This window comes from Manacus vitellinus, unplaced genomic scaffold, assembly GCF_001715985.3.
Source record: "Manacus vitellinus isolate BGI_N305 unplaced genomic scaffold, ASM171598v3 scaffold_1_pilon, whole genome shotgun sequence".
Lineage (NCBI taxonomy): Eukaryota > Metazoa > Chordata > Aves > Passeriformes > Pipridae > Manacus > Manacus vitellinus.
In genome coordinates, this window is record NW_021939396.1 from 38402276 (window position 1) to 38427158 (window position 24883).

Genomic DNA, 24883 nt, shown 5'->3' on the forward strand with positions numbered 1-24883 from the left:
GAGTTGTGCCATGCTGGATCAGATCATTAGCCATATCACCATCTAAACCAAGGCACACACACTGGTGAGGACTGCAAAGTCCTGCCAGACAACTTGCCCTTGTGCAATTCCATAGGGCTGCATGGTAGGTGAGACAAATCCAGACAAAGCAGGAATGCCCCTGTGCCCTGCAAGAGGCACAATATTCTTTAAAATGGGCAGAAGCCAGAGGTGACATCATGTAGGTGGCTGGGTGACAGGATCAGACAGAAGCAGAAATGGTCCTTTTCCATTCCCTGCTCACCAGCCCACAATTTAAATGTCACCACCGTGGTGTGTCAGAGATCCAACTGGGAACTGAGAATGTATACTGTGGACCACACTTTTTGGATCCCCAAATTTCCAAGAACATTTCTCATTTAATTGCATATTTTCTGGAGATGTCTGGTTCTAACAATTCATACAGGGAAATCAAAGATGGAAGTTTCACCCTGCAATTCTTTCTGCAACAAAGCCTCACAGAGGTGCTCTACAGGTAAGGTAAAATAATTTTATATGCTACATAATACACCACTTTAATGAAATCCTGTCCCATTAGGGTGTTGAAGAAGCTGTTATCACTGAATCTCAGGTTTTATCAGCACAGTGTAACAGTTTGGGATAAGGTGATGTGACTAAATGTGAAAAACTGGTAACTATATAAATAGAATGAAGTTGGATAATTATAACTTTGAAGATCAGATGGATCAAGTACAAAACCTAAAGCCCATCTAAAGGATGAATTTGATTCCTTATTAGTTACAAGTCACACCTAGTAGTTAATGCCACTTTAAAGAAAGATATAACCATGAAGGATAATTATTCTTAATAGCCAGTGATGTCCTACCTGCTTTCTGCTGGGGCAGAGAGGGGAGAGCTGTAACCCCTGTGTGAGTACCAGTGTTTCTTACAGGAGGCAAAACAGCTCATGTCTGCCTTTAAATCATACAATGGAACAGGCTTCAACCTCATTTTTCCTTTACAGGCATGGAGTACACTGCACTGTGTATGCTGCTCACACGGGTAAGATATTTGGAGGTGCTCATTAAAGGAGATTGAGTTGACAGGGTGGTGTTGGGTCACGGCTTGGACTCGATGATCTCAGAGGTCTTTTCCAATGCGGTTGATTCTGTGATTCTGTGTTTAAGACATGCCATATGCTTTATGCTATAGCAGAGTTTAAGCACATGGCAATTATTTGCGTTCCTTGGAAATGGTGAATGCTCTAGGACACTATGGCCCAGCTAAGGCAAGATCTCCTTATTTTGGGTTGGTTTTTTTTTTTAGATTTTAAAATATGGGATAGCCGAAGCCACATACAGAAGTCAAAGAAATTACAAGTCAGCACAACAGATCTTGGGGTGAAATTGTAAGCAGAAGATGGCACAGGGTACCTAACAAAACACTGACCTACCAGAGAAGTGGAGCAATGGGTTAATTTTCCTGATTTTATCAGGAAATTGTTAGAACACTCTTCAGGACATCAGGCCTCAGAGAAAATGCCACACATCTGTAACATAAACACAAAGCTCCTTTCACAACTGCTGCACCAACACAGTCAGCTGGTATCAAAGTCGGCACGAAAAGGTGACAGCATTTGAAATGTAGTCTCAAACATAACAGATGGCAAGCTGAGCCCAAAGCAAAAACAAATTCCTAAAGGAAATCACAAAAACAAATATCAGAGACAAACGTGCATTTAAAATAAATGAAGAAACACACATAAAAAGAAAATGCCTTAAAGCGAGAATCTTGGAAGAGTTACAAAATCATCAGACTAGAGAAAAAGATCAGTAGGGACAAATGTGAAATATGGAAGGGCTGAGTTGTGTAATGCTGCTTACTCAGGCTGAAGGAGATTCCAGATGTTCCCTCTACTCTCATGTAACTACAAGTTGAGAAATAGCTGGTGAGGCTAAGCTGAGGCTGATCACAGTGCCTCTTGTCTCAGAGAAGAGAAACTACATTCATTTCACTCCAGTGGTGGATCCACTGGCATGGCAGAAGATTGCACAAAGCTAACAGAGGAATAAAGTAGGGCTAATGCTGGTGACAACATAGAGGAACTATTAGAACTGGCTACTGCTAGAGCTCTATTAGTCACAGATGTTAAAAATGAAGTTAGGTTCATATTGAAATGATCTGTGGAGTTTAATGAATTGATAAAATTCCAAATTTGGACTCCTACATTCTCTAGAGACACAGGAAATTTCAAATTAATACAAGATTAATGTGCTTAAAACAATGAGATATTTTGGTGATGAACTGCAGCAAACCACAATATCATTCATAATCCATTAGCTCAATTCCAATTATTTATAATGGTAATGGTCTTATCCTTCCATGTTTTGGGACATAATCAGTGAGCTTGCTTTCCATAAACTGGTCAACTTGCTTAATAATGTAAGTCCTATGAGTGCATGTAGCAGTCACACAGCACTGGAAAACAGCATGTATATCTTGGGTGTGATCATGGCAGTGCAGCTTGTGCTCACAGCACTTAACAAGAACCTGATTAAAAATAAACGACCTGGTTACTGAAAGACATAGTGAGTATCACTTTGCCCTCTTTTTTTTTTTTTTTTTTTTTTTGTGTATGTGTGTGTGTGTGTGTAGGTTCTTGTGAATGAGAAATCCTTCCATTTTGGAAAAAGCCTACTGCTGAAGAGCAGGCTTGAAGCCCACGACATGCATGGCCCAGTGTGCTAGGTGGCAGCAAAGGCAGGGAAAGCCAGCTTTGTGCTCTACATCCTCCAGAGCTACACTTTTGTCAGTTAACTGAGCTGCCTTCCCATTGAAAAGAAACACAGATGAGCTCATGAGAATAACGCTAAACCATGCATTGTTGTGTGGGCAACATACTTGTTGTGTACTTTAGACCTTGCTTAGCCCAAAAACGTGCCAAAGAGTAGGTCTCCAACCCATCTTCACATTAAATTTACCTGCAGTTCTGTACTTGACCCTGGGTCTGAAATACGCCCAAAGCAACAATACTACACATCAGTACTTACTTTTCTGCTTTCCATCTTCGTTTATTAAATCAGTGAACAAGTGCACTGTATACCTGTGCAACATTAAGGAGACAAAAATAACTTATCTCTAATCTACTGTCCCAAGTTTCTGATTGCTGTAGTAGGAAGAGACTGCTCCTTCCCATGCACACAGAGCTCTAGGTGCACTATTAGCAGTATTAAGCCAAGCCTCTTGCTGGCTCCCAGGCTAAGTAAAGTAGGAGAAAACCCCTGCTTGAATAATTTTGCCAGGACATTTGGGACTTTTATTTTTTTTTTACTGGAACTGTAGACATTTCTGTATTCTTTTAAGAGACAAGAAGTGCTCTGAATAAGCACTTTTCAAACCCCTTGCAAAACTTTTCTCTCCTTCCATTGTTAAAAATCTAATTAAACTGTCTACTACCTTTGTTCAGACTAAAAAGAAATTGCTCTGATTCTTTCATGTAGGTTTTCATTAAAAGTCCCCCGAAGAAAGCTTTTTTCCCCAGAGGTAAATAATTTGCATAAAACCATGCCAAATAAATCCCTTTTACCCCAAGCTAACTAGACCCTGCTGTAGCAGCTGCCCACTCAGTTAATGTGTCCCATGCAGCCTGTATTTGTGGAGAGGAGTAGGAAGCCATGTGAAAGGTTAGAAAAGTATTTAAAAGTGTGTTTCTATTACTTGCCCACTGGTTTTGGAGCCTTTGGTGACGAGTCACAGGTTTACAGGGATTGAGGATTTAGGGCTCATGTGAAATAAGCCAGTAGTGCCCCTGGGTTGCTGCTCCCTCCACTGTGCTTTTCCAAGTTAAAATAACAAACTACTTGAAGGTGGGACAACACCTTCAAACCCTTAGTCAAACAATAAGAGATACATGAGAAACAAAACCTCTGAGAATCTATCAGTCACATATCATCCCTGCTTCCAAATTCACTTTCACAAGATATATATATACATTTCTTCTCTTTGAACTCATGACAATTATTTCATTGTTTTGTGGATTGTTTCCCTCTCATCTCCCTTTCTTGATCACCTGAGGGAGGCCAAGAAGCAGCATCTAAGAAGGAGTGGGAACATGGCAATGAGACAGAAAGGCCAAGGGATCTAGGTGCTGGCCTTTATTGCACAAACTTTGGCTGTGGCTTGAGGTGGCATTGCACACACAAATGTGGCAATGAAGTCTAAGAGGGCTATTAAGCATATTGTAGATACTGCCAAAGACAGCAACAACTTGTGTAATAGTTTAGTGTTTTAAGCAGTTGCCCAGGAGGCAGCAGTAGAAGCATCTGCATCTTCCCTGAAGTTTTTCCCAATGATCGGGGTCAGGACAAGACTGGGGTGAGGCTCAGGTCTCCCTTCCCCACTATTTGATACTTATCACTGAATGGCAATGCTTTCAGGAGTCTGAAGGGGGGATAAAACCTATCCTCTGTGACCAAAGCCCTTCTCAGGTGCTAGAGAAGTCCTGGGTTTCTGCACTCCCCCAATAGCCCTGAGATCAGAGCCCAGAAATTCCCCTTTCTCGTGTCAGGGTCAAACTCCTCTTGCATTTCCCTTTCTTGGCATTGTGGACTGGCTGGGGGAGCAACTGGGGAGTGTGGTCGTGTGTTGGAGAGCACTTTGGCTCTAAGTGGCCAAGGAGTGGGGAGGACTTGCTGACCTGTTCCCTGGGCAGGGACAGCTATTTTGAAGGTCTCCCTTCAAAGACAGCAGTCAGAACTTCAGCCACAGTGGCCAGAGCACTCTTTTCTGCTGCTCTGGGAGAGATGGCTGTCAGGATACCTCATGGTTTCCTGGGAGTCTTTGCTGGGACAACGCCTGTAACGTTGTTCAAGTCCCGGGTCAAGTTTTCTCCCACTCCCAGAGGTAACCTGGGAGCCACTTGCATCACTCTCATGCTCAGAGATGGGAGTCCTTGTGATAATACTGCCTAGAAGCATAGAATAATTACCAGTGGAAATGATCTCTGACAATCACCTGTCCAAAACTGTTGTCCAAGCTCGGCCAGCTTTTGCCTTATTTGCTAATAATTTCAGAAGCTCAAAAGTTAGCATCCTTTTTCTGATCCACCAGGATAAAAGAGTTTTAAAAAGGACTCAAGAGACATGGTAAAATGACCACAGTGTACTTTATTTAATGATTTTGGTACCTTGTGTTGCAATAAAATAAAAAAAATCTACAAAATCCAAATATATAAAATTTTCAAGTTTCTCTTTTAAGTTTTACAAGAAAAATCAAGTTGTAACCGAGGAAATTTGTTAGTATGAAGCACTACTTTCAACTTCATTTCATCACAAATTGCAACTTACTTGACAGACCAAAAGAACTATGGTACTGCAGTACATCAAATACTTCACACACTGTGTTCTTTACTATAGCACATGTAACCTCTGCCACAGAGGGCAGTGGTCTCTAGCCAATAAAGACACTCTTCACAATCTGAACTCTAAAGGAATGTTTGTATACATGGATTCAGAATATATATATTTACAGGAAAATTTTTCTTTCTGTTTTTAATAACTCTTTTGATTCTTCATTTCAAATAAAATACCAAATACATTTTTACAATGTTTACAAGTCAAAGCACAAGTTCTGCAATGATTATCATTCACCTTTAGTCACTGTGCTTGTACTGGGGGGATATCTACACTGTTCCATAAATACGAATGTGATCTTCCATCACTTTATTTCTGCAATGGTGGCTGAGGAGTATAAGCACAGTAACAATTATTTTAGCACGATCAGTGTATAATGCAACAGTTTACAACAGAGAACTGAGAAACTATTGGTCCATTCTGTTCAATTTACTCTTTATCTGCCAACTGTTACCTTAGTCTTTGTCACATAAATTGTGTACAAGAGAAGAGTTAAATAACACAACTTGACTAGGAAAGAGCACACATTTTTAAGGCAAATTAATAAGCAGCTTATGGTGTTTTTGTTAAACTATACCCCAACAGAACCTAAAAATAAAATGTATGTTCTGCAACTGTTTCAATAATTGTCTTCTTAAACTGATCTTCTCTATAAATTGATCAACATGGCTTTGAACCTGGTTATTCAAAATTGAAAGAATTCCTCCCCCCAAATCCCCAAGTATAGAAAGTGCATGATTTCATATGTGCCAAAAGAAAATAAAAGGCAGCTGAGGTAGTTAGATGTAAAATGTATTTATGAAAAATAATTGAAAAACTAAACCCAGGACAATTACAGTAAAAGCCCACTCATTTAGAATTAATTTGATATCATGCAACAACTAAAAGCAGGAAACTTTATGATTTCTGAAAAGGAAAGTAATAATAACATTGGAATAAACAGAATATACTATTGAAATTTGAATTTCAAGTATTTGAGTGTATTTGCATGTGCAATTTTTTACAGGCTTTATATAGTATTAGGAAGTCATTTACTTTTTATCAGGCATCACATGAGGTCTGGTGGACCGCTGGAACTGAAGCTTCTGGAAGGCAGAAATATACTGTGAGTGCCTGAAGATGTGCCACCATGTGTGCCCAGAAGCACCACCATCTCAGCCCGGGCGAACTTCTATGCACCCATCCTCTACTGAGGTCACCTGAGACTCACAGGGCCAGGGACTACGCCTCCCAGGACTGACTGAATAAATATCCTAGGAGCCTGCCTGGGATGTACCCACATGTCTGGATCAATGTGGGATGTGCCCATGTGGTGGGGATCCCCCACGTGATGTTCCTGCAGAGCTGGTGTGTACACACCCAGCGGCCCCACACACTCAGAAGTCCCCAAAGAGAGGACCAGCCTCCACCTTGGACCACAGAGTTACAGCTCTTCTTAGGCCTTCCTGCCTGTGCCCAGCACCATTGCATTTCAGCTCTCACAGGGACCTTTTCTCATCTGGAGAGAGGGACAGAGTTCCCCCTCCTGCAGACAGGACAGTCTCCAAGAAAGTGTTACCTTGAGTCCACTCAGGATGAATAGGGATTTGGGCTGGCATCATGGTCACAGGGCTCAAGCTAACAGCCCCTGGCACAGAGACAGACCCATCTTTCCCTTCCATTCCTGCCTAGGAAGAGAAGCAGGCAGCTTTCTCTAGCAAAATGCCCAACTGGAGTGTGCGGGTGCATGAAAAGTCTTCAAACTCTGGGAATGAATTTCACAAAAAAAAAGCCTACTTGTAGGAGACAGATGAATTTGGAGATGTGTTCCTGTCTTCAGTAGCAACAACCTAATAACATCCCATTACTAAACATGCAATATGTTGGCTCTTCTGAGTCCTACTGTTAGATCCCTCTGCTAATGATCACAAAATGGGTAAATGCAATTTGGTATCATGAATTCTGTACTAGTAACCTGGCTTGAAAAGCATCACAGCAGGGAGCATCACAAACTGAAATAGTTTAGGTATTTGTTGGTGGTTTTCCTTACTTTTTTTAGTTGGCCTGTAAAAGAGTAGGGTTTGTACTTCTGAATTGTGTACATATGCCATTTTTCATTTTTATTTTCTATTTTTAACAAGGAAATCCTGAAGCCTTTCTTTTTTCTTTTTTCTTTTCTTTTCCTTTTAATATTGTCTTTCTAATGCTCTTGTATTTTAATAATGACTTTTAAAAGTGCTGTGTGGATTTGACCAACTTCATCTCTGGCAGCCCAAAATGAGGAGTCACTGATGTTCACAGACTGCTGAACCTACATGCTATGGCAGCAGAGCTGCTTACAGCCAATTACATTTGCATGTCCTGCACATCACAGCCTTTTAATTTTTCCTGATAGAAATAAATGAAAAACTAGAAGACTGGATTGTGAGATTCCTTGATGTGGCATGATATTGCAGCTTTCCCCAAAATGTTTGTCAGGAGTTCAACTCAATTGCTTTGATTTTTTTTAGTGTGACAAGGAGTGAGGCTGAGAGAATCTCAGTTTCTCAGAGAAGTCAAGACTTTATAGCTTTATGTAAACCTAAGCAGAAAAAGATGCTCTGATTTTGAAGGGGATAGAAATATTTTTCAGGCCTGATTTTATGAAACACAAAGATGCTAAAAGGCACACTTTTGAAATGGATGCAAAAATCTTTTTTTCTGCATGTGAAACAACAGTGAAGGCAATCCTTTATTTTCCCCTATGCATATTAGTTTGCAGAGGATAAAACCCTAAAAACTGCTTCTTTGAGGACTTTATTGCACCAGCTAATCAACCTGTTTTCTTAGCACTAACCTCTACAACCTGGGCATCCAGCTCAGTACTTCATGTGTTGCCATTGTGTATATCTGACATATGTAGTCATACTCTTCACTGTGTCATAAACTTATTTGCCACCTTTCCTTTCCAAATACAGATAATATCTCCAAGTCTCATTACATGCAGTCAACATCTGCCCCAACAAGAAACAGTCCCCCTTCTAATCATCAATTCAGTTGTGTCAGTGGTAGCCATTGGAGAAACTGGAAGAGAATCTACCTGCACCTGCCTGATCCCTTGTGGCATTGAGCTGTCTCTGTCCTCTTCCTGTGCAACTAAAGAATGAGATAAGATTTGCCAGGATCCAGATGCTAGATCCATTTTCAGGGGTTTCAGTGGTGAAGCACAACAGGCAAGTATCATGGAGGGCCAGGTTGGCAGTCTGTAGGGGAAAACAGGAGGATTTTTGCCTGAGCTTAGGATAAAATTTCACCTCTCCAACTTGCCCATTAGGCTTTATAGAAAGATGTATATTCATTTGAAATTGAAATGTATAGCTCAAAGGATAGTTTTTATTTAATAGAAAATATTAAAATACAATTAATATATTCATAAGCTGTCTGAAAGTTTAAAAAGACATTTTAATTTATCCTGGAATCCAGCCAGGTATCTTAGCCTCATCCAGAGATTGGAAGACCTAGAAATGCTTTAGTATTATTTCCAGTGGAATATTTTTTTAATACAAAGCCTGATATTGCTTCCTCAAACATTTTCAATGACTTATCCTTATCTGTATTGGGTGCATAATGGCTGACAGTTTCACTTGACAGTAAAGTTCAAGTGCACTGTAAAGTACTTATTAAAGAGATTCCTTAAAAAATAAATTTTACTTAGAGCAGCATTGTGAAATTTAAAAGTGAAATGCCCATGTGCTTTCTCCTGCGGTTTACTGGACCCCATTAAAGCTAAAAGAAAGTAATCCATTTGCTATGGTGGACCTTCAGGGAAGCCCTTTATGATGATAAACTGCCCATAATCAAAGTAAATCCCAGTATAATAAACGCTCCTGTCCAGAGTGCTGGTGTAAGTATGACTTATTGACCCGTGCACCAGGCAGAATTTCTCCATCAGTCCTTTAAGACTGTCTTTTGGTTTGTTTGTTTGCTTAGCTCTAGATTGTTGAAGAAGGTTTTGTAAGCACAGCTGTTATCAAGTCTGTCTTTTAGGATCATTTGCCCCGTGTGAAATTGCTTTGGATAGCTCACCTGTTTTATTAATAGCCTAGAAACACTTTTGCACAAGTTTCCCCAAACAAAATCAAATCCACCAGGTCAGCTTGAAACAAACTTTGAGTTCTGTATATTGAGAGATGGAGGGTGGAAGAACACACAAATTAGTTAGCCTTATCTGAGTATGCATTTTACTGTAATGACTGGAGAATATGCCTTTTTAATTTCTACTGAGTTAATTAATATTGTCTGTAGGAATCCATTTAAAACGTCCAAATTGAATTAACTGACATGCTCCTTGCACATTGCAAGTTTCAAGAGAACAATGTATATTGAGGAAGAGCAATTAAAAGTTGGTTTTATTTTATTTTTTCTTTTCCTTTTTTTTTTTTAATACAAGAAGATTACAGAGAGCTGCAGAAAGTCTCAAAGCACAACTGCACTCTGGAAAATTACTATAAAATCAATATGGTAAAGAGCCGTGTTTATTGCATCCCAGAGGGTACCATTTCCAATGCACTCAGCTTACAGTGAGAAGATGAATCTCCCGTTTGCTAATGCCACGGGTCAAATCCAGAAGTCAAACTGGTTTTTGCATGGCTCTGCAGCACGAGGAATAACAATTGTTAAGTTAACATTTGATTAAAGAGGCAGGTGAGCAAGCCAGGGAAGACAAGCAGAGCCAGCTGCCACTCTTGAGACAAACTTATACATGGAATGGCACCTGCAGGAAAATGCGGCCATGTTCATTTGTTAGAATAAACATTAGCTTGTTAATAATGCACAACTCAGAGAATAGAGAGCAAAATATCTGTCCCCTCAAGCAGAACAAATTACACAGGGGACAGTTTCTGCCCTTGAGAATCAATGGGAATTGATTTAAAGGAACAGCAGTCCTGTTAAAGGAGAACTGCAGTGGGATGGCAGATCTTTGCATGCTAATCCAACATGATCCCCATTAGTGGCTGTTCTGTGGGCCAGAAATTATCTCAGAAACAAAAGATATTGAATTCTAGGTTGCTATGGGCATATAACAAGGCTTTGGAATGATGAAGTAAGATCAGTTGAGCATCAAAATATGACAGCTGTCTTTAAAAAAATTCATGCTGTCCACTTGAGAAAATTGCTTCAGTATTTGCAGTTTTAACATGGTTTTCCCTCTCTAACCATATAGGTTATCCCATAGCCAGGTGTTATACAAAAGAATTTTTGAGTTTTGTACTATGATATGAGAAAAGAAAGTTTTTTAGATAACCTGAGCAGTCTTCTCTCATTGGTGCATATTGCCCATGAGACTCAAGCACAAGAGGAAAACGGAAGGAAACACAAGGAAAAAACATCATAACAGTATCTAACAAACTTTGCCAACTTTTTTGAGTGAATCTTTGAAGAAAAAAGACCTTTAATGATATGCTACACTTACAGACCATGCATGAGGCTATGGATAACTCCATTGGCTTTTCTACTGAAATCAGGAAATCTACTGAAATCAGGAATCTACTGAAATCAGGAAATCTACTGAAATCAGAAAATCTACTGAAATCAGAAATCTACTGTTCCTGCTTCTAAACAAGCAAGAGTTGGTGATAACATCTAATATAGTTGAAAGTCCTTCAGAAGTAATTTCCATGATGAGCTGAGTGACAGAATATCTGAGCATGAACAAATGCTATGAGGGTTCACCTACTCTATAGATTCACAGCTGTTCCCTAAATATAAGGCTTCTACCAGAAGCCTTATCTGTCAGAATCTACTGATCTCCATCTTTGTTTTTTCCTACTCTACACCTTTACACCTTGCCATGTATATGCTCCTCAGCTGTGCATGAAGAAGTTGATGTGAGGACAGTTAGCACTAAAGGAATATGCACCTGCAAATCCACTATTTGCTTATGGATGTATTACATGAGAAACTGAGACCATGAGAAAATGCACAAGCACTTGAACAACATCAAGCCTATAATACTTCATATACAGAAAAGCCCATCTTCTGAGCCTACTTTAAACCTTATGTTTTTTGTGGAAGCCATCTGAGATTAATTCTCTGTAAAATAGATAATAAAATTCTCTGACTTATAATCTGTTATAAAGATCTATGATTTCTAAATTTAACAATCACTGCCATACAAAATCCTTGTCTCCCAGGCCTTAGTTTGAGACACCTTTGTATCTTATTGCTAGTAAACATCTCCTGCCAATAGCAACAATTTCTTTCATTGTCTCCCTGTGTGTTCCAGTTGGTTTGTAGAATTTTCCCAGACAATATCTTTCCCAGAGGAGAGAGTAATTGCTCTATAAGTAGTATTTTGGCATCAAGGTTTGTTAGTTTGAGTTTTGGTTTTTTGGTTGTTTTGTTCCCCTTCCCCCCCCCCAGTTGAAACACTCTTGCTCCTCCCTTTATCCACTGAAACAGCAGGGGCAGCTTCCACAGTGTTTCACAAACATCTCTTAATCGTGACTGAGGAATCACCCTTTTGCTTTTGTGTCTTTGATCTCTGGCCTCCCTGCGAAGGTGAACAGTTGAGATGCTCCCAGAATGAAACATATGTACGGATTACTCATTGTTGTACACACACATGCACCCTGTGCAGCCTGACTGGAGGGGGCTGTGACAGCACCTGCTTGAAAACTCTGTACCAGGAGGGGCCCAAGCCAGAGCTCTTGCTGCGTCCCATGTTGCTGGGTTCCTCCAAGTACTAGAGTTAGGTTAAATATAAAACCATCCACTTATTCCTAGTTGTTTTTATAAATTGTAAGTGTACTAACATACATCCTTTCTGATGATGAAAGGGTTTAAATGCTTTGCTGATCACAAGCCTTTTATTATTGAGAGATCATGTTTGTTATAGGCAACCTTATATTTTTTTTCCCTTCTGCTTCGTGTCAAAGCAGCTAAAATCCAGCTGTGTGTTAAAAGTAATGAATACAATATTTTCTTCACTCATTCACCCAGTACTTAGTGCTGTTACTAAATGTGGTTATGTGTTTTGTTACAGATAAACTGTTCCACAACCAGCAAATTAATCTCAAAAATAAAACTGTACTGCTGTTGGGTAGAATGACTTTTTGGTTGATAAGGTGAATAGATGGCCTGTTCCTCATTGATGGTAACTAGACCTGTCTCAATCCCAGTAATCCTCTTTTAAATACAACTCCTTGCACGTACAAAACAAATGAAATGGATAAATGTTTCATAAGATGAACGATGAAAGCTTAGCTTAGCTAGGATGAATTTATTAATATTGCATTTCTTCTAGATCTCTCCAGTGTGGGCACCTTGCTGAACATAGCTAACAATGGCTTTCGTTTTTTTCTCCCAAGCTGATTAATGTTTGCTCATGGGACCTTGATTACTGTATTACAAGTCACAAATTTGCAAGATTAAAAATGTCCGTTGAATTAATTAGCTGCAAATCAACCTAGGCACAGCTCGACAAGTTCCAAGCTGTTCCAATAAAATAAAAAAGGAGGAATCGATAGCAGCCACAAATACATGACAATATGCTGGCACTTTGTGACTATAAATAGTGGCAGCTGCCCTCTCTGCTGACAAAGGAAGATTTTTCATTGTCTATGCAGCGCTGTCTAAAGGCTAAATCCTGCCCAGATTGGTGTGGCAATCTCACCAATAGATAAAGTGTTCTCAGTGAAATATTCCCTATGGGCCAGCCTGGTAACCCAGGAGGAACTGGAGCTGGAAACAAGCTGCCTACCTTGTCTTCACTTTCAGCCAGAGGGAATGCCACAGTGCCGGTGCCAGGAGTAATCACAGCACTTGTGGATGTTGGCTGACAGGAAGGCTATGCTAGTCCCAAAATGGAAACGCAGGAAACAATGTTGAAAGTCATTAGTGACTATTTTTGAACTTTCTCTCTGTAGTTACTGCCATTGTCTGACCCAGTCACAACAATTTTAGATCTATCTGTCCATAAATCAGATCCTGTTGGAAAGTTACTGGATTTTTCAAACAGTGTCCTTAATGCTGAATGGTGACTCTGGTCAGGAACTCTAGACATATGGAAGTAAACGCCTTCACTGGTGAGTAGTCTCTTCCTCAGATTCATAAAATTTAAAATTAATTCTTATCAAACATCAACTAAGAAACAATCTGGGATAGGCAGATAATAATGCAGAACATACTGAAAAAAAATCAGTAATTAAAATTTCAGAAATAGCTACTGTGTATGCATGGTATATTTAAATTGACAGGGGTATTGTTTTCAAATACATGCATTTTAAATTTATCTTCAATACATAATCTGTGCAAGAGCAAATTTTTCCTTCTGACAGCATGTATCAGGAAACTGCACATGGGTTGGATAACAAACACTCTTTAGTGTTCTTCAGTTAAAATGCAAGTAAACCATCCTAATTATTGCAAATTATTTCCTTCATAAACTACTGACAATGATAACTGATAGAAAAACAAATACAACCAACGTTAAATGAAATAAAAGTTTAATTGATCCCTTTGCCATTTTCCTATGATTTTTTCTTGATTAAGTAAATGTGATAGATCCTTCTTTATTTTATATAAATTTTCCCCACTCTATTCTTTTACCAAAATATTTAAGATTATGAAATATAGCATTAGACATATTTTCCCCATAACTTTTTGTTAAAGTGCTGGCATAATACATCGCAAAGCTGTCTCAAATAATAACTAGAATATATTTTCCAATAGTGTTCTTTTTTTTGCAGTTATCACTTGATTACCCTTGATGGTAATGCTCTTGATCCTTTTGTTTAGGCTTAGAATTTAAATGAATTGCAAGATTGAATCCTAATAGAATCTCAAGACTCACTGTCATGTGTATACATGCACACACACACACATATATACACAGGTATATATATATAAATGTATTTGATACTGTAAATTTGCTCCCAAGTATGAGATAAGATTGTACTATTTTTATTATGATAAAAACAAACACTTTCACAGAGAGTATTCATTACAGCATGCTCCAAACGGTGGACACTGAACTCACTTCTTGCATTCACCATAACCTGGACAATTTGCACATAACTGTGGTTCAAATGTACCATCCAGAGAAACCACGTGTGCTCCACATGCTTGGCTAGATAGCACAGAGCCTGTCTGCCCTTTGCTCAGCCCAAACTGATCTTTGTTTGGTGAAGGACCTGGGATTGCAAAGGGTATGCACCTTGGGCTCAGGCAACTATAGATAAGCTACACGTGCAGCTTTGGCGCCCATAAAAAGTCTGCCTGAGCTCCAATGAAAAACCAGGTGAACGTGGCCACAGCGTTAGCAGTGCATTAGCACACAGTGCATTAGTAGACCTGATTCAAGGCAGCATGTAGAGATTCAGGCTTTGTCACAGTGCTAACCATGTTCATACGGCTTTTGGAAGGTGAGCAGAGTGATTTTGCTTCTTCCCCAGATGTATCCTGTAGACATTGCTGGATGTAGGCAATGGCACTGAATGTGCTCAACAATTTCAGCCCTCGACACTAAAGGGACTGAACATGTCAAAATACTAGAAGTATGTCTACATTGCACAGGATAACTTTTATGTTTTCCACAAAGAGGAAGAACGGCCTCAAAATATGAAGCAGGGAGCATTGCCCTTCTCCTCAGTAGTGTGCAGCCCTATAGCCTTCCCCTGAGAGATAGTAGCTAAAGATATGAATCATTGCTAGTTGAGAGATAACTGCATCTGGCTTTCCCCTTGGTCTCTGCTTACCACCAATTTACTGCTGGAAAAGCAGTCATGGGTATCTCTGTGCAAAGCTCCATCTGATAGCACCCCAGAGGACCCAAGTCCTTCAGGTAAAATAAGCAGAAGAATACGTGCTCAGGGGATCCTGGCAGGCTTAGGTGGGAGATAGGAGCTGAGCTACCTTGTGCTGTTAAGACCAAGTTGTTTCTGACCAAGTCCAGGAGCCAAATTTTATGTGGTCGAACATCTGGCATTAAAAATGTTCAGGAGCTGCTAGTTAGTGCAGTTTGGAGGATCACAGTATTAGTCTGAGGCCCCCAGTGTGCCTGTGCAGACCTCTACACGTGTGCTGCGACGTGCTGGGTATCTGGTCCCCGAGTGTTGTGGCTTTCATCCAGCTCATGCACTTGATTTTTCTCTCTCTGGGCTCTTTGGTGCATGAGGTGGGGAAGGGAGTGCTGGACTACGACCAGGCCTTGCCCTGAGTGGACTCGTAGCACACAAACAGTCTATGTCTTGCCTTAGTACTGTGTTATGCCTCTGAAATCTCTTCTAGACGTTCAACTAGCAGCTTTTTTACCTTGAGGAAATCACTTACTAGTGAAATTCTGTTTTTCAGTTCCTTTACACAGTATATGGCTGAGTGGACACACCTATTTCATGCTAAAAAAGCTTTTGTGAGGTTTAGTTCAGTGCAGTAAACAATGCCAAACTTAACACCTGGTTAAAAGGATGTGGACTTTCCTATAGCAGAACAGGTCTTGTGTAGAAAAGCTGCTAGTGTTCTTAGGGCTGCAGCATGCCTAGAAGTAAGATCCAGAAGCAATTGCTTCCAAAGATATCTGAAATAAGAGGCTGAAATCTACAGACAGAGAAAATGTACCCATAGTCATTTTATCTTTCTTTTTATGAATATGACATCTAGTTACACTGACAAACCTGTTATATTTTTAAGTTTATCCCAACCATTCCTCAAAAAGAGATTTTTGGTTGCACTTTAAAGTTTCTTTGCTGCTTTTTTTTTTTTACATTGCCTTGCATGTGAAAGTTGAGATTTGATCTATTAGTTGGCCACTTATATCGCAATTTCTTGTAAATCTCTATCAGTGAATATAGCATGTATAACTCTGTCGTAATTATATACAAGCTTCTCTCTGATGTCTCTGGTTCATGCAAATCACCCTGTAAATGTGCTGAAGAGGACTTTCTACCCTGCATCTTGCATATCTGTCCTCTTTGCCCCAGGGTTCGGAGCAGGCATACAGCTTACTAATGGGTACATAAGATCCGTTGCATAAGAATGAAACCCTAAGCATTCAGAGCAAAATGTATGTACAGGAGCCAAGTTTACACATTTAGAAAATGTTCTTTTTAATGAATGTGCTGGTCAGCAACTGGCTTTTATAAGAATCACTGGAAATGACTGGTTTCAGAGGAATTTTTCAAAGTCTTCTTAAAAGGATCACAAAACAGCAACTGTGTCAAAGTGGGTATATTCTTAAATGTTTGAACTAAAAGGGAAAGAAGAAGAAATGTTTGATTCATGCTGAGCTAGCACTAAGTTTAGAGTATGTATTTCTGGTTGAGCCAAGTGACATGCAGTCTCTTTGGAAAGAAGCAAATCTCCAGCTGACTTCAGTTTGGAACAAGGAGGTGAAGACTTCCATTGTGGTCTGAATTCATGCAGTTGTTCACTCAATACCAGGGGCCTGATTTTGTCATATCAGTGAAGACATCTCACAAAAGTCCTGCACTGAGGTCACTACTGTAAAACAAATTGTGCCCAGGGATCCCTCACGTGTTAAACGATCTGTTGATCAGTGACACTATTCCCCTAACTTTACATGAGCAAGGCTTTGTAATGTTCATCTCTGTCTCTCCTGTAATGAAGTCTGCTCATACCAGATGTGAGAAATCATCTCAGAAGTGGATTGCTCAGCAATCTGCAGCCAAGTGAAAATAATGACAGAATTTGTTTCAAAAAATCACTGCATGTGAACTGCAGTAATCTGTTGTGGTTTTTTTTTTTTTTTTAATTCCCAGATTTAAAAGAATCTGTTCTTATTTTGCATTTTATCTCTTTTAACAGAATAAAGAAGAATCAATTAAACGTCATAATGAAAAGACATAGTTCTATAACAATGAAGGGAGGATTTCATGACTTAATGTCTCTGGTATATAAATGGCTGTTTGCCATTTACTCTATTTGGCTTTCTGCTGAGAGCACAGGCTTCATGCAAGCTAGTCTAATTGCTACAATTAGCAAAATTAAACAGCTTATTGTTTGTTTAGACAATTCTTCCCATGTTCTGCTTTGTTATGCTACAGAATTAGTAATTGCAGTGTTGGGCTTGTAAATTCGCGGACACGTGTTGCAATTATTTTAATCACACACATCTTGTAGGGGCTCAGTGTAAATAAGCTCATTTAAATAGATGCACAGATGCAATTTACTCTGCTTCCCACCATGCACAGGAGCAAGAGAGGCAGCAGCAGGACCACAGAAATCTGCTGAAGTCTTTTACTTGGCACTGTGCAGGCAGTGCAGGGGGTGCAAAACAAATCTCAGCATCTCAGTCACTCTGGATTGCACAACTTCAGGGATGGAGCAGAGAAATGGCAGCAGTGGCTTTGGGAGCTGAATCACTGGCAGAGCCAACCAAAACTCAGTGCAGTGCCACTTTTAAGGCTCTTAAGAAGTTATATGATCAAATCACAAAGACTTCAAAACTGTTGGTGTTCTAAAAAACTCAAAAGGCTGGTTGTGAATATTTGCTGGCCAATAAAAAGTAAATGAACATATTGCATGATTGGAAGTCCCTTTCCAAATAAAGCAGCACCTTTACTTTTACTACCACTTATGAATTGCTCTTTTGGGGAAATAATGATGTATTGGCTACACAATTGTATGTTTTAAACTAATACGGGTGTAATAGTTATTCACCACATATTAAAAATTACATCTCCAATAAAATTGTAATTTACCCTCTCTGCTTAAAAGTTTACAAAATCAGGCAGATGAGGCCTAGCATTGAATTTTGGAAGGAAAATTTTCTCCAGTGTTATAAAAATTAATTAATAGAGAATTTGTTTTTTTGTCAATAAAAATGTTGTTTATATGTCATCAAAGCCATATAGCCCAAGCACAGAAACATTGTTCTAGCACAAGAAACATATTTAAATTGACATAAACGAAATCAGAAATTACTTTTTTCATTATTAAATATGCAGGAAAAATGTATTGCACATATTTGCAAAGAATTTTTTCAGAAAAATTATCTTATTACAGAAAAAATAACTTTTAAAATAAGACAAAAATTTTATGTTACATTTTTTATATGTTTTCTGAATGAACCTGGTATACATTACCTCTTCTTTATTAATTAGAGTGGTGAATAGTAGTTGAATCGCCTTTTCTGTAACAGACAAATACAGACTCTCAAAAGTTTAGGACCAAGTGTTTAACCAGATAAGTTACCATTAAATCCACTGGCAAATTTTTGTTTCAGTAGAACAATGCTTTCATAATTCTTACTTCTAACAAAGAGATGTGATTGCTTTTCTTTACCAGAATGTGAATATGAAAATATGAACATTTTATTTTCTTGTATTCTGTAATGAAATTTAAAACGCCTGATTTTTTTTATTATTTCAAAAGCAGAAGTTAATTTTCTTTACAATTTTTTGGATGGGTTTTTTTGGGTTTTGTTTTTTTGTTGTTTGGTTTTTCGGCTTTTTTTTTTTTGCTATTGCTGTCTTAATTGAATGTTATTGATTTTAAAACTACCTGTGGTAAAAAGAATAGTGCATATTGATTATTAACTCTCCTTAAGGCCATCATGGAATTTCAACGTGGATGATGTTTAATCTTGGCAATTTCTATAAAAAGTTCTTACAGCTTTTAATGTGACTATTCACAGCAATGCAAATTATGAAACTGTCCACGTAGTCATCTGAGTGTTAAGATTTCAATGGCCACCCTGTTCTCAGTGCAAGTATCACTGATGTTATGAATGTAACAGAGTAAGATTTTGGAGAGCAAATTTTGACAGTGTATATTGATTTCTCTCCGTCCCTCAAACAGCGAGACTGAATTCTTAGGACAAGATGTATATATATAGTGCTGTGCATATACATATATATGTATATATGTGTATATGTATGTTGCTCTGCACTCAGACCCTGCAGTAGTAGTTTGCTTAAGATAAACATTTTTACAAACATTATTTAAAAAAATCAAAAATGCTGAGAGAGTAAAGAAAGTAAATGCTAGGCAGGAAAACCCACATGGATAAATAATACCTCCGTGTCCTTCCTTCCAAAACCAAACAAGAGCAAATCAAACAAACTCACCCCAAACCTTCTTCAGCAACCTTGCAAAGCAAGCACTGGTGCAGACTTTAACTCTTTAAATTTCGTACAAAGGAACGTTTCTTCAATTCTTTAAGCCCTGACCAAAGGGCTCTCAGCTCTGAGGAAGAGCCAGGGGATGAGAGGGACAGCAGCACAGGACAAGCCTCACTGACAGCCGTGATGTGCCCCTCTCCCCAGGAGGTACCAGAGGGTGGGTAGAGCTTGCGAAGGCTGCCCACTGTGCCTCATTCAGGCTTACATTTCTGAGTTGTTAAAGCAGCAGCAAACACATTCAACTGTTTCCAAAAGAAACACATCTTGGATCACAAAGCTTACCATTTGCCTTGTTTGTAAAGAAAACCAGCAATTTTCTTGTGCGAGCTAGCGTTTGATTCTGGAGTGAAGGCTCTACTGAATTTGACAGGACAAAGGACTTGCTTCAAAAACCTTTTTTTAGCAGTTCTTGCACTGGTATATTTTTTCACAAAACATGAGTGCTTTTCTCTGAATAATTAGCTATATATTCATGGAGAGAAGGGCAATCACTTTGTACAAAGCTTCAGGTTTGGACTATCAAAAAATTGTTTTATTTAAAAAATTATTATAGAGGCAGTTGGCTACTGCTTAATTTGAAAATACCTAAGAAACCCTTGAAGCATGGGTGTTTTCTGATCTGTGTAAAGTTCCCTCTGCCTTGCAGATTCCTGCACTTTCACAGATTATTTTTTTGTTTTGAGGAACTTGCCCCAGCAAAGAACAACAGGTATCGAACATTTCACTAATAAAAAAAGTCAACATTAAAAATGGCTAATTGAACGCATACAAATAAACATAGTCGGTGTAACCTTGGCCATTTCATAGTACAAATATTCATAATAGGAAAGACTGAAATTAATCCAGCAGCATATACAGCAGTGACTACACTGGATATATCTGACAGTGAAGATTACAATACCAATCATCAGGTCTTCTCCATTCTGACAATGCCATTTACAACAATAACTCTTCAGTTCTGCTTCTCTCTCCTAAAATGGATGGAAATAGTTATAGCAAATTTTTTCTTATGGAATCACTTGGTGTCTTTACAAGCCACTTATATTTGAAACAGGATCCACAGTTTATAGGGTATTCTAAAAGTACCCATGTAGGCTTTCATATAGCATTACACTGCAAAACAAATCCATAATGTGTGAAAACCAGGTTTACATCAACCTGAAAATGCCATTTGATAAAATTCATGGACCAATTCTTAACATCTAAGCTATAAAGAGAATGAAATGTATTAAAAGATTTGAGGTTTATAAAAAGTAACCTTTTATACCATATTTTTAGTTTACAAAAATATTGAAATAATCCATGAGTTTTTCACTCTGCACCAGATTTAAAAAAAATACTATCAAATTTTGACTTGCACCTTTAATGCATTTGAAAGCACCATCAGGGGATACTTTTAACATGAAGGATAATACCATTGACTAGATTTAGGGAGGTATTTAAAACCCAAAAGCTTGCAGCAAAGCACTCTATTACAAGAGATTCAACGTAATTTTTAGACGCATCTGGACAAAAGTCTTGAACAGGCAGAAGAGACTCTTCCACATAACTTTCTTATACTTCTGTGAATATACTTACTAAGAGGTGGTTGAAAGCCTTTAAAAGACACCACTTTCACCTTGGGTTGGGAAAAATCAGAGCTGTCTCTACATGTTGAGAACTTGTTTGGTCTTCCCTGCTTCTTTTTCTGGTAGGGCTTGTGCCACTTGTTATCTGTCCCTCAGGCAATATCAACCTTGCAGTTATACAATGTTTGGCACTAGAAGGGTATGGCATGTCACAGTCTCTTGTCACCCCTGCATACATTCACACACTGAATCATGCATTCTCAGTCCTGAAACAGAGAAGTCTCAGTGTGTTCATCTCCTTGTAGCTTCTTCTGAAATGTCTGAATGGGGTGCTCCAAATGTTTAGAATGTGAAAGCTATACTTCCCTGTTCTTTCACTTTTTTTTTTTTTTTTGCAAATCGAACACTGAATCATGATTATCATTTAATGTATATCACTACATGTTAGAGCTCCTTATTTCTTCTGAAAACCAGAAGTGAGCTGCATAGGATTTCTGCTGAAAGTAACCTCAAGAAGTTAAATTTTATTTTAAAAAGACTTTGAAATTCTACAGAAAACAAACAGTTCTGGTACTATTAATTTTTATGACCTAATTAATCAAAATTTAGTTTACTTTCCTTTGACAGCCTTACAAACATGATAATGTATCTTTTTAATTAAGAACTATTTTGCATACCTAACCTAACCTTAATGGTTGATTTATGGGAGTGTTGAAAACTATTATGTTCCTATTTTTTTTCCCCAGAAAACAGTTTTCATAACAGCAACACTGTGTGCTAGTTTTGTTATTTTTGAAAAGGTATGTTTTTGTTTATTTTTGCCATTGATTATGGAAATATGAATCATTAATTTCTAAAATAAAATGCACTACTGGCTAAAGTTGAAAGCTCTTGATTGGTTGTAAGTACTGTGCAGTTAGAGTTTCATAGCAGCAAGGGGTCGTGGGTGAGTTTCCCCAGCTGAAGTAACTGATCTGTATGTGTGGGTCAAAGTTGTTTTAGGCTTTCAGATGATGCTGCTGTATCAGTGTCCTGCAGACAGACTGCACACAGTGGATCAAATGATAATCATGATGATAGCCAGACTAAGAACACTATAGCTTGCTTCTCTACTTGCAGTACACAGTTTAGTTATTCCTACAGCCCGACTGTCAACCCTTAATTTGGACTGTAACACTGGAGCTTCTTCAAGCCGTGTTTTTGCTTTGTTTACAATGTGGTTTCATATTCCAAGCGCTCCTGGATAAGGGCATCATCTTTATACTGTAGCCGTGGAGGAGCAGGGGAACATTCAAATGCCAAGATTGCCTTCCTCAGGCTCCTGTCCAACACATGTCTCTCCCATGCTGGGTACCTGTTCCTGAACAGATCAATTTTAATGACAGACTCCTCAATCCTTGGTGGCCGGGATGAAGGTGTGGATGGTGCGGTGGGTCTCACCTGAAACACAGGCACACACCCATCCCTCTCTGCAAATTTTTGATCCCGCTCGCTTGTGACACTCCGGTTGTTGGAGATGGACCTTAGCGTGCTTGTGGCCACTTCTGGGGGTAGGGTGAAGGCAGTGGCAGGGTCCTCACAAGCACAGCTTGGCGACTGCCCAAACCTTGGTCCATTGGGGTGAAAGAAGGCATAGTACATTAACATAAAAACGATGCCTGTTAAAAAGCTGCTGAACACTACACACAGTGCTGGTATGGCAAATGCATCAGAGATTTGAGGGGCTTTGTACAGATACCAGAGAACACTCAAGGCAGTGTTTTCTAAAAGGATGACAAAATAGTAAATGAAAAGCCTACAGCGTGTCCTTCCTTCCTTGACATTGAACCAGCTGAAGATATAGATTATCCCAACAACCATGTCGAAAACTATCTCCTCCCATTTAGTGATGCAAAACTCTGTCTCGCAGTGAACGATCCAGAAGGTCATGATGCACCAATGCAACACGATGAAGATCCCAAAGTACAGCTGGAAAACTGAGGCAAACAGAGCAAAAGTAATGACCCTTGCTGCAATTGTGAAGAAATGCCAGCAAAACTGGATTATAACAGCCATATAACTGATGGGTTTCTTGTCATCACGGGAGTCACGGAGGGCCTTTTGGTAGGAAGCCAAAGCCCAGGCCAGGGATACGAGAGATGCTGCAGCAGTAAGACCTAGGAGGAAACAGGAGATGCAGTTAAGGCATAATTAGTATGTCAGTGCTTGGCTGAAACCGGTGAGATCCTTACTGCTTTAAATACATTCTACATCATTGACATAATAAAACCTCTTCCTTCTCCTTTATCTCAGAGAAATGGACCTCAACAGCTGAGATATCCTTGCCCTTACAATGCTGGATACACAAAAACGTGAGTGGCCATCAAACCACACTCTGAACCGCTTCTCGAGCAATTACACATTTGAAACAAATTAACTAATTCACAACTTTGAGCAAGTTGGAGATGGGCGTCTCTGTCAGCTCTGTGATTTAATGGGACCTGCTGTCGTTATTGTTTTCAAGAAAGAATATGAATTTTCTGATTTTGATAAATCATTAAGGAAATCTAATATAAAGCAATTAAGTCTTTCTAATTAAAATGTCAGCATCATATACATATAAAATAAATCAAAAACAATGTGAGCATAAATCTGCATTTTAAAAATAAATTTATGTAACTCTTGTTACATGAAAATGTAAACTGACTGCTTTACTCTTGCTAAGGGAAAAAAAAATACCCATTTTGATATTTTAAACAGAATTTTAATAAGTATAAAATGTCAAAACTTATTTTCTTTCAGTTGGAAATTAAATTTATTTTAGAAATGCTGGAATTGTCTACTGAATTAAAATTCTGAGTAAAGATGCTCCTAAAGTAGGGGTTTATGATTAATATAGCAATACAGCCATTCTATCTCCCATACATCACAGAACTGCCTACTTACAAGGCCCTAAACTATAATATTTTGGTAAAACTTCAAAATTATTTAAAGAATTGAATATAAAATTATTTCTCATAAGATTTCAAACATTAGTTCTGTGAAAATACAAAAAACTACAAAAATAAAAAAACTGTAAAACAATTATTTTTTAAAAAGACCATTTTATATTTATTTTTAATGTGTATTATTCTTTTCTCCTCAAGGGACTTTGACTCTTGTCTGTAGGTAAATTAAAAAAAAAAAAGTTAGTTTGAATCTAATTTTTAAACTGATCTGTTATTACTTCCATACATTACCAGAAACATACCTTACATTCCCATTTCAGAAATGGTATAGTTCAGCATAATTATTCAAATGCTTAATACTTACACAGCATTCTGTTAGAAATGCTAATAATTCTTCTTTACTGGAAGATTAATTTTTATTTACTTACGACTCATATCAACCTGCTTTGTATGGAAATGGGATTTGCAATTGAAATGCGAAATCCCAGCCTTTCAAGTGTATTTATTATTTAAATAAAATTGCAATAAATGTATACAGAGGAAAAATGTATCAAACAATTTATACTTAAAACTGGTTTATTACCAAGCCTAATTTTACATACAGCTAATGAATGAATTCATAAGTCTCAGCATCCCAGACTGAGAGTTTATTCATAGACCATTTAAAGATAATGATGCTTCAGCTTATTCTATTTCTAAGCAGTTCCTTAACTTTGAACTAGTTATTGAACTAAATCAAACTGACATGAAGAAAACATTTCTTTTGTCTGCTGTTAAAAGCTGTTTAATCATTTCAACAACCTTTGGTTCTGGATGTATAGCCAGGATTTTTCTTCCCTGTTCAGGAATATATTACTTAACTATTATAAATTTTATGAAATTTTATTAATATAGGATGG

General features: G+C 38.3%; 1 protein-coding gene across 1 annotated transcript in view; it reads right to left on the minus strand.

The window, feature by feature from the left end:
- Window positions 1–22266: 22266 nt before the first annotated feature.
- The window catches only part of XKR4 (XK related 4), a 78813-nt gene continuing 76196 nt past the window's right edge, over window positions 22267–24883 (minus strand). Inside the window, exon 2 of the mRNA XM_018076314.1 lies at window positions 22267–23213. Within this exon, the coding sequence (XP_017931803.1) occupies window positions 22267–23213 (947 nt within the window). The remainder of the gene's footprint in view (window positions 23214–24883) is intronic.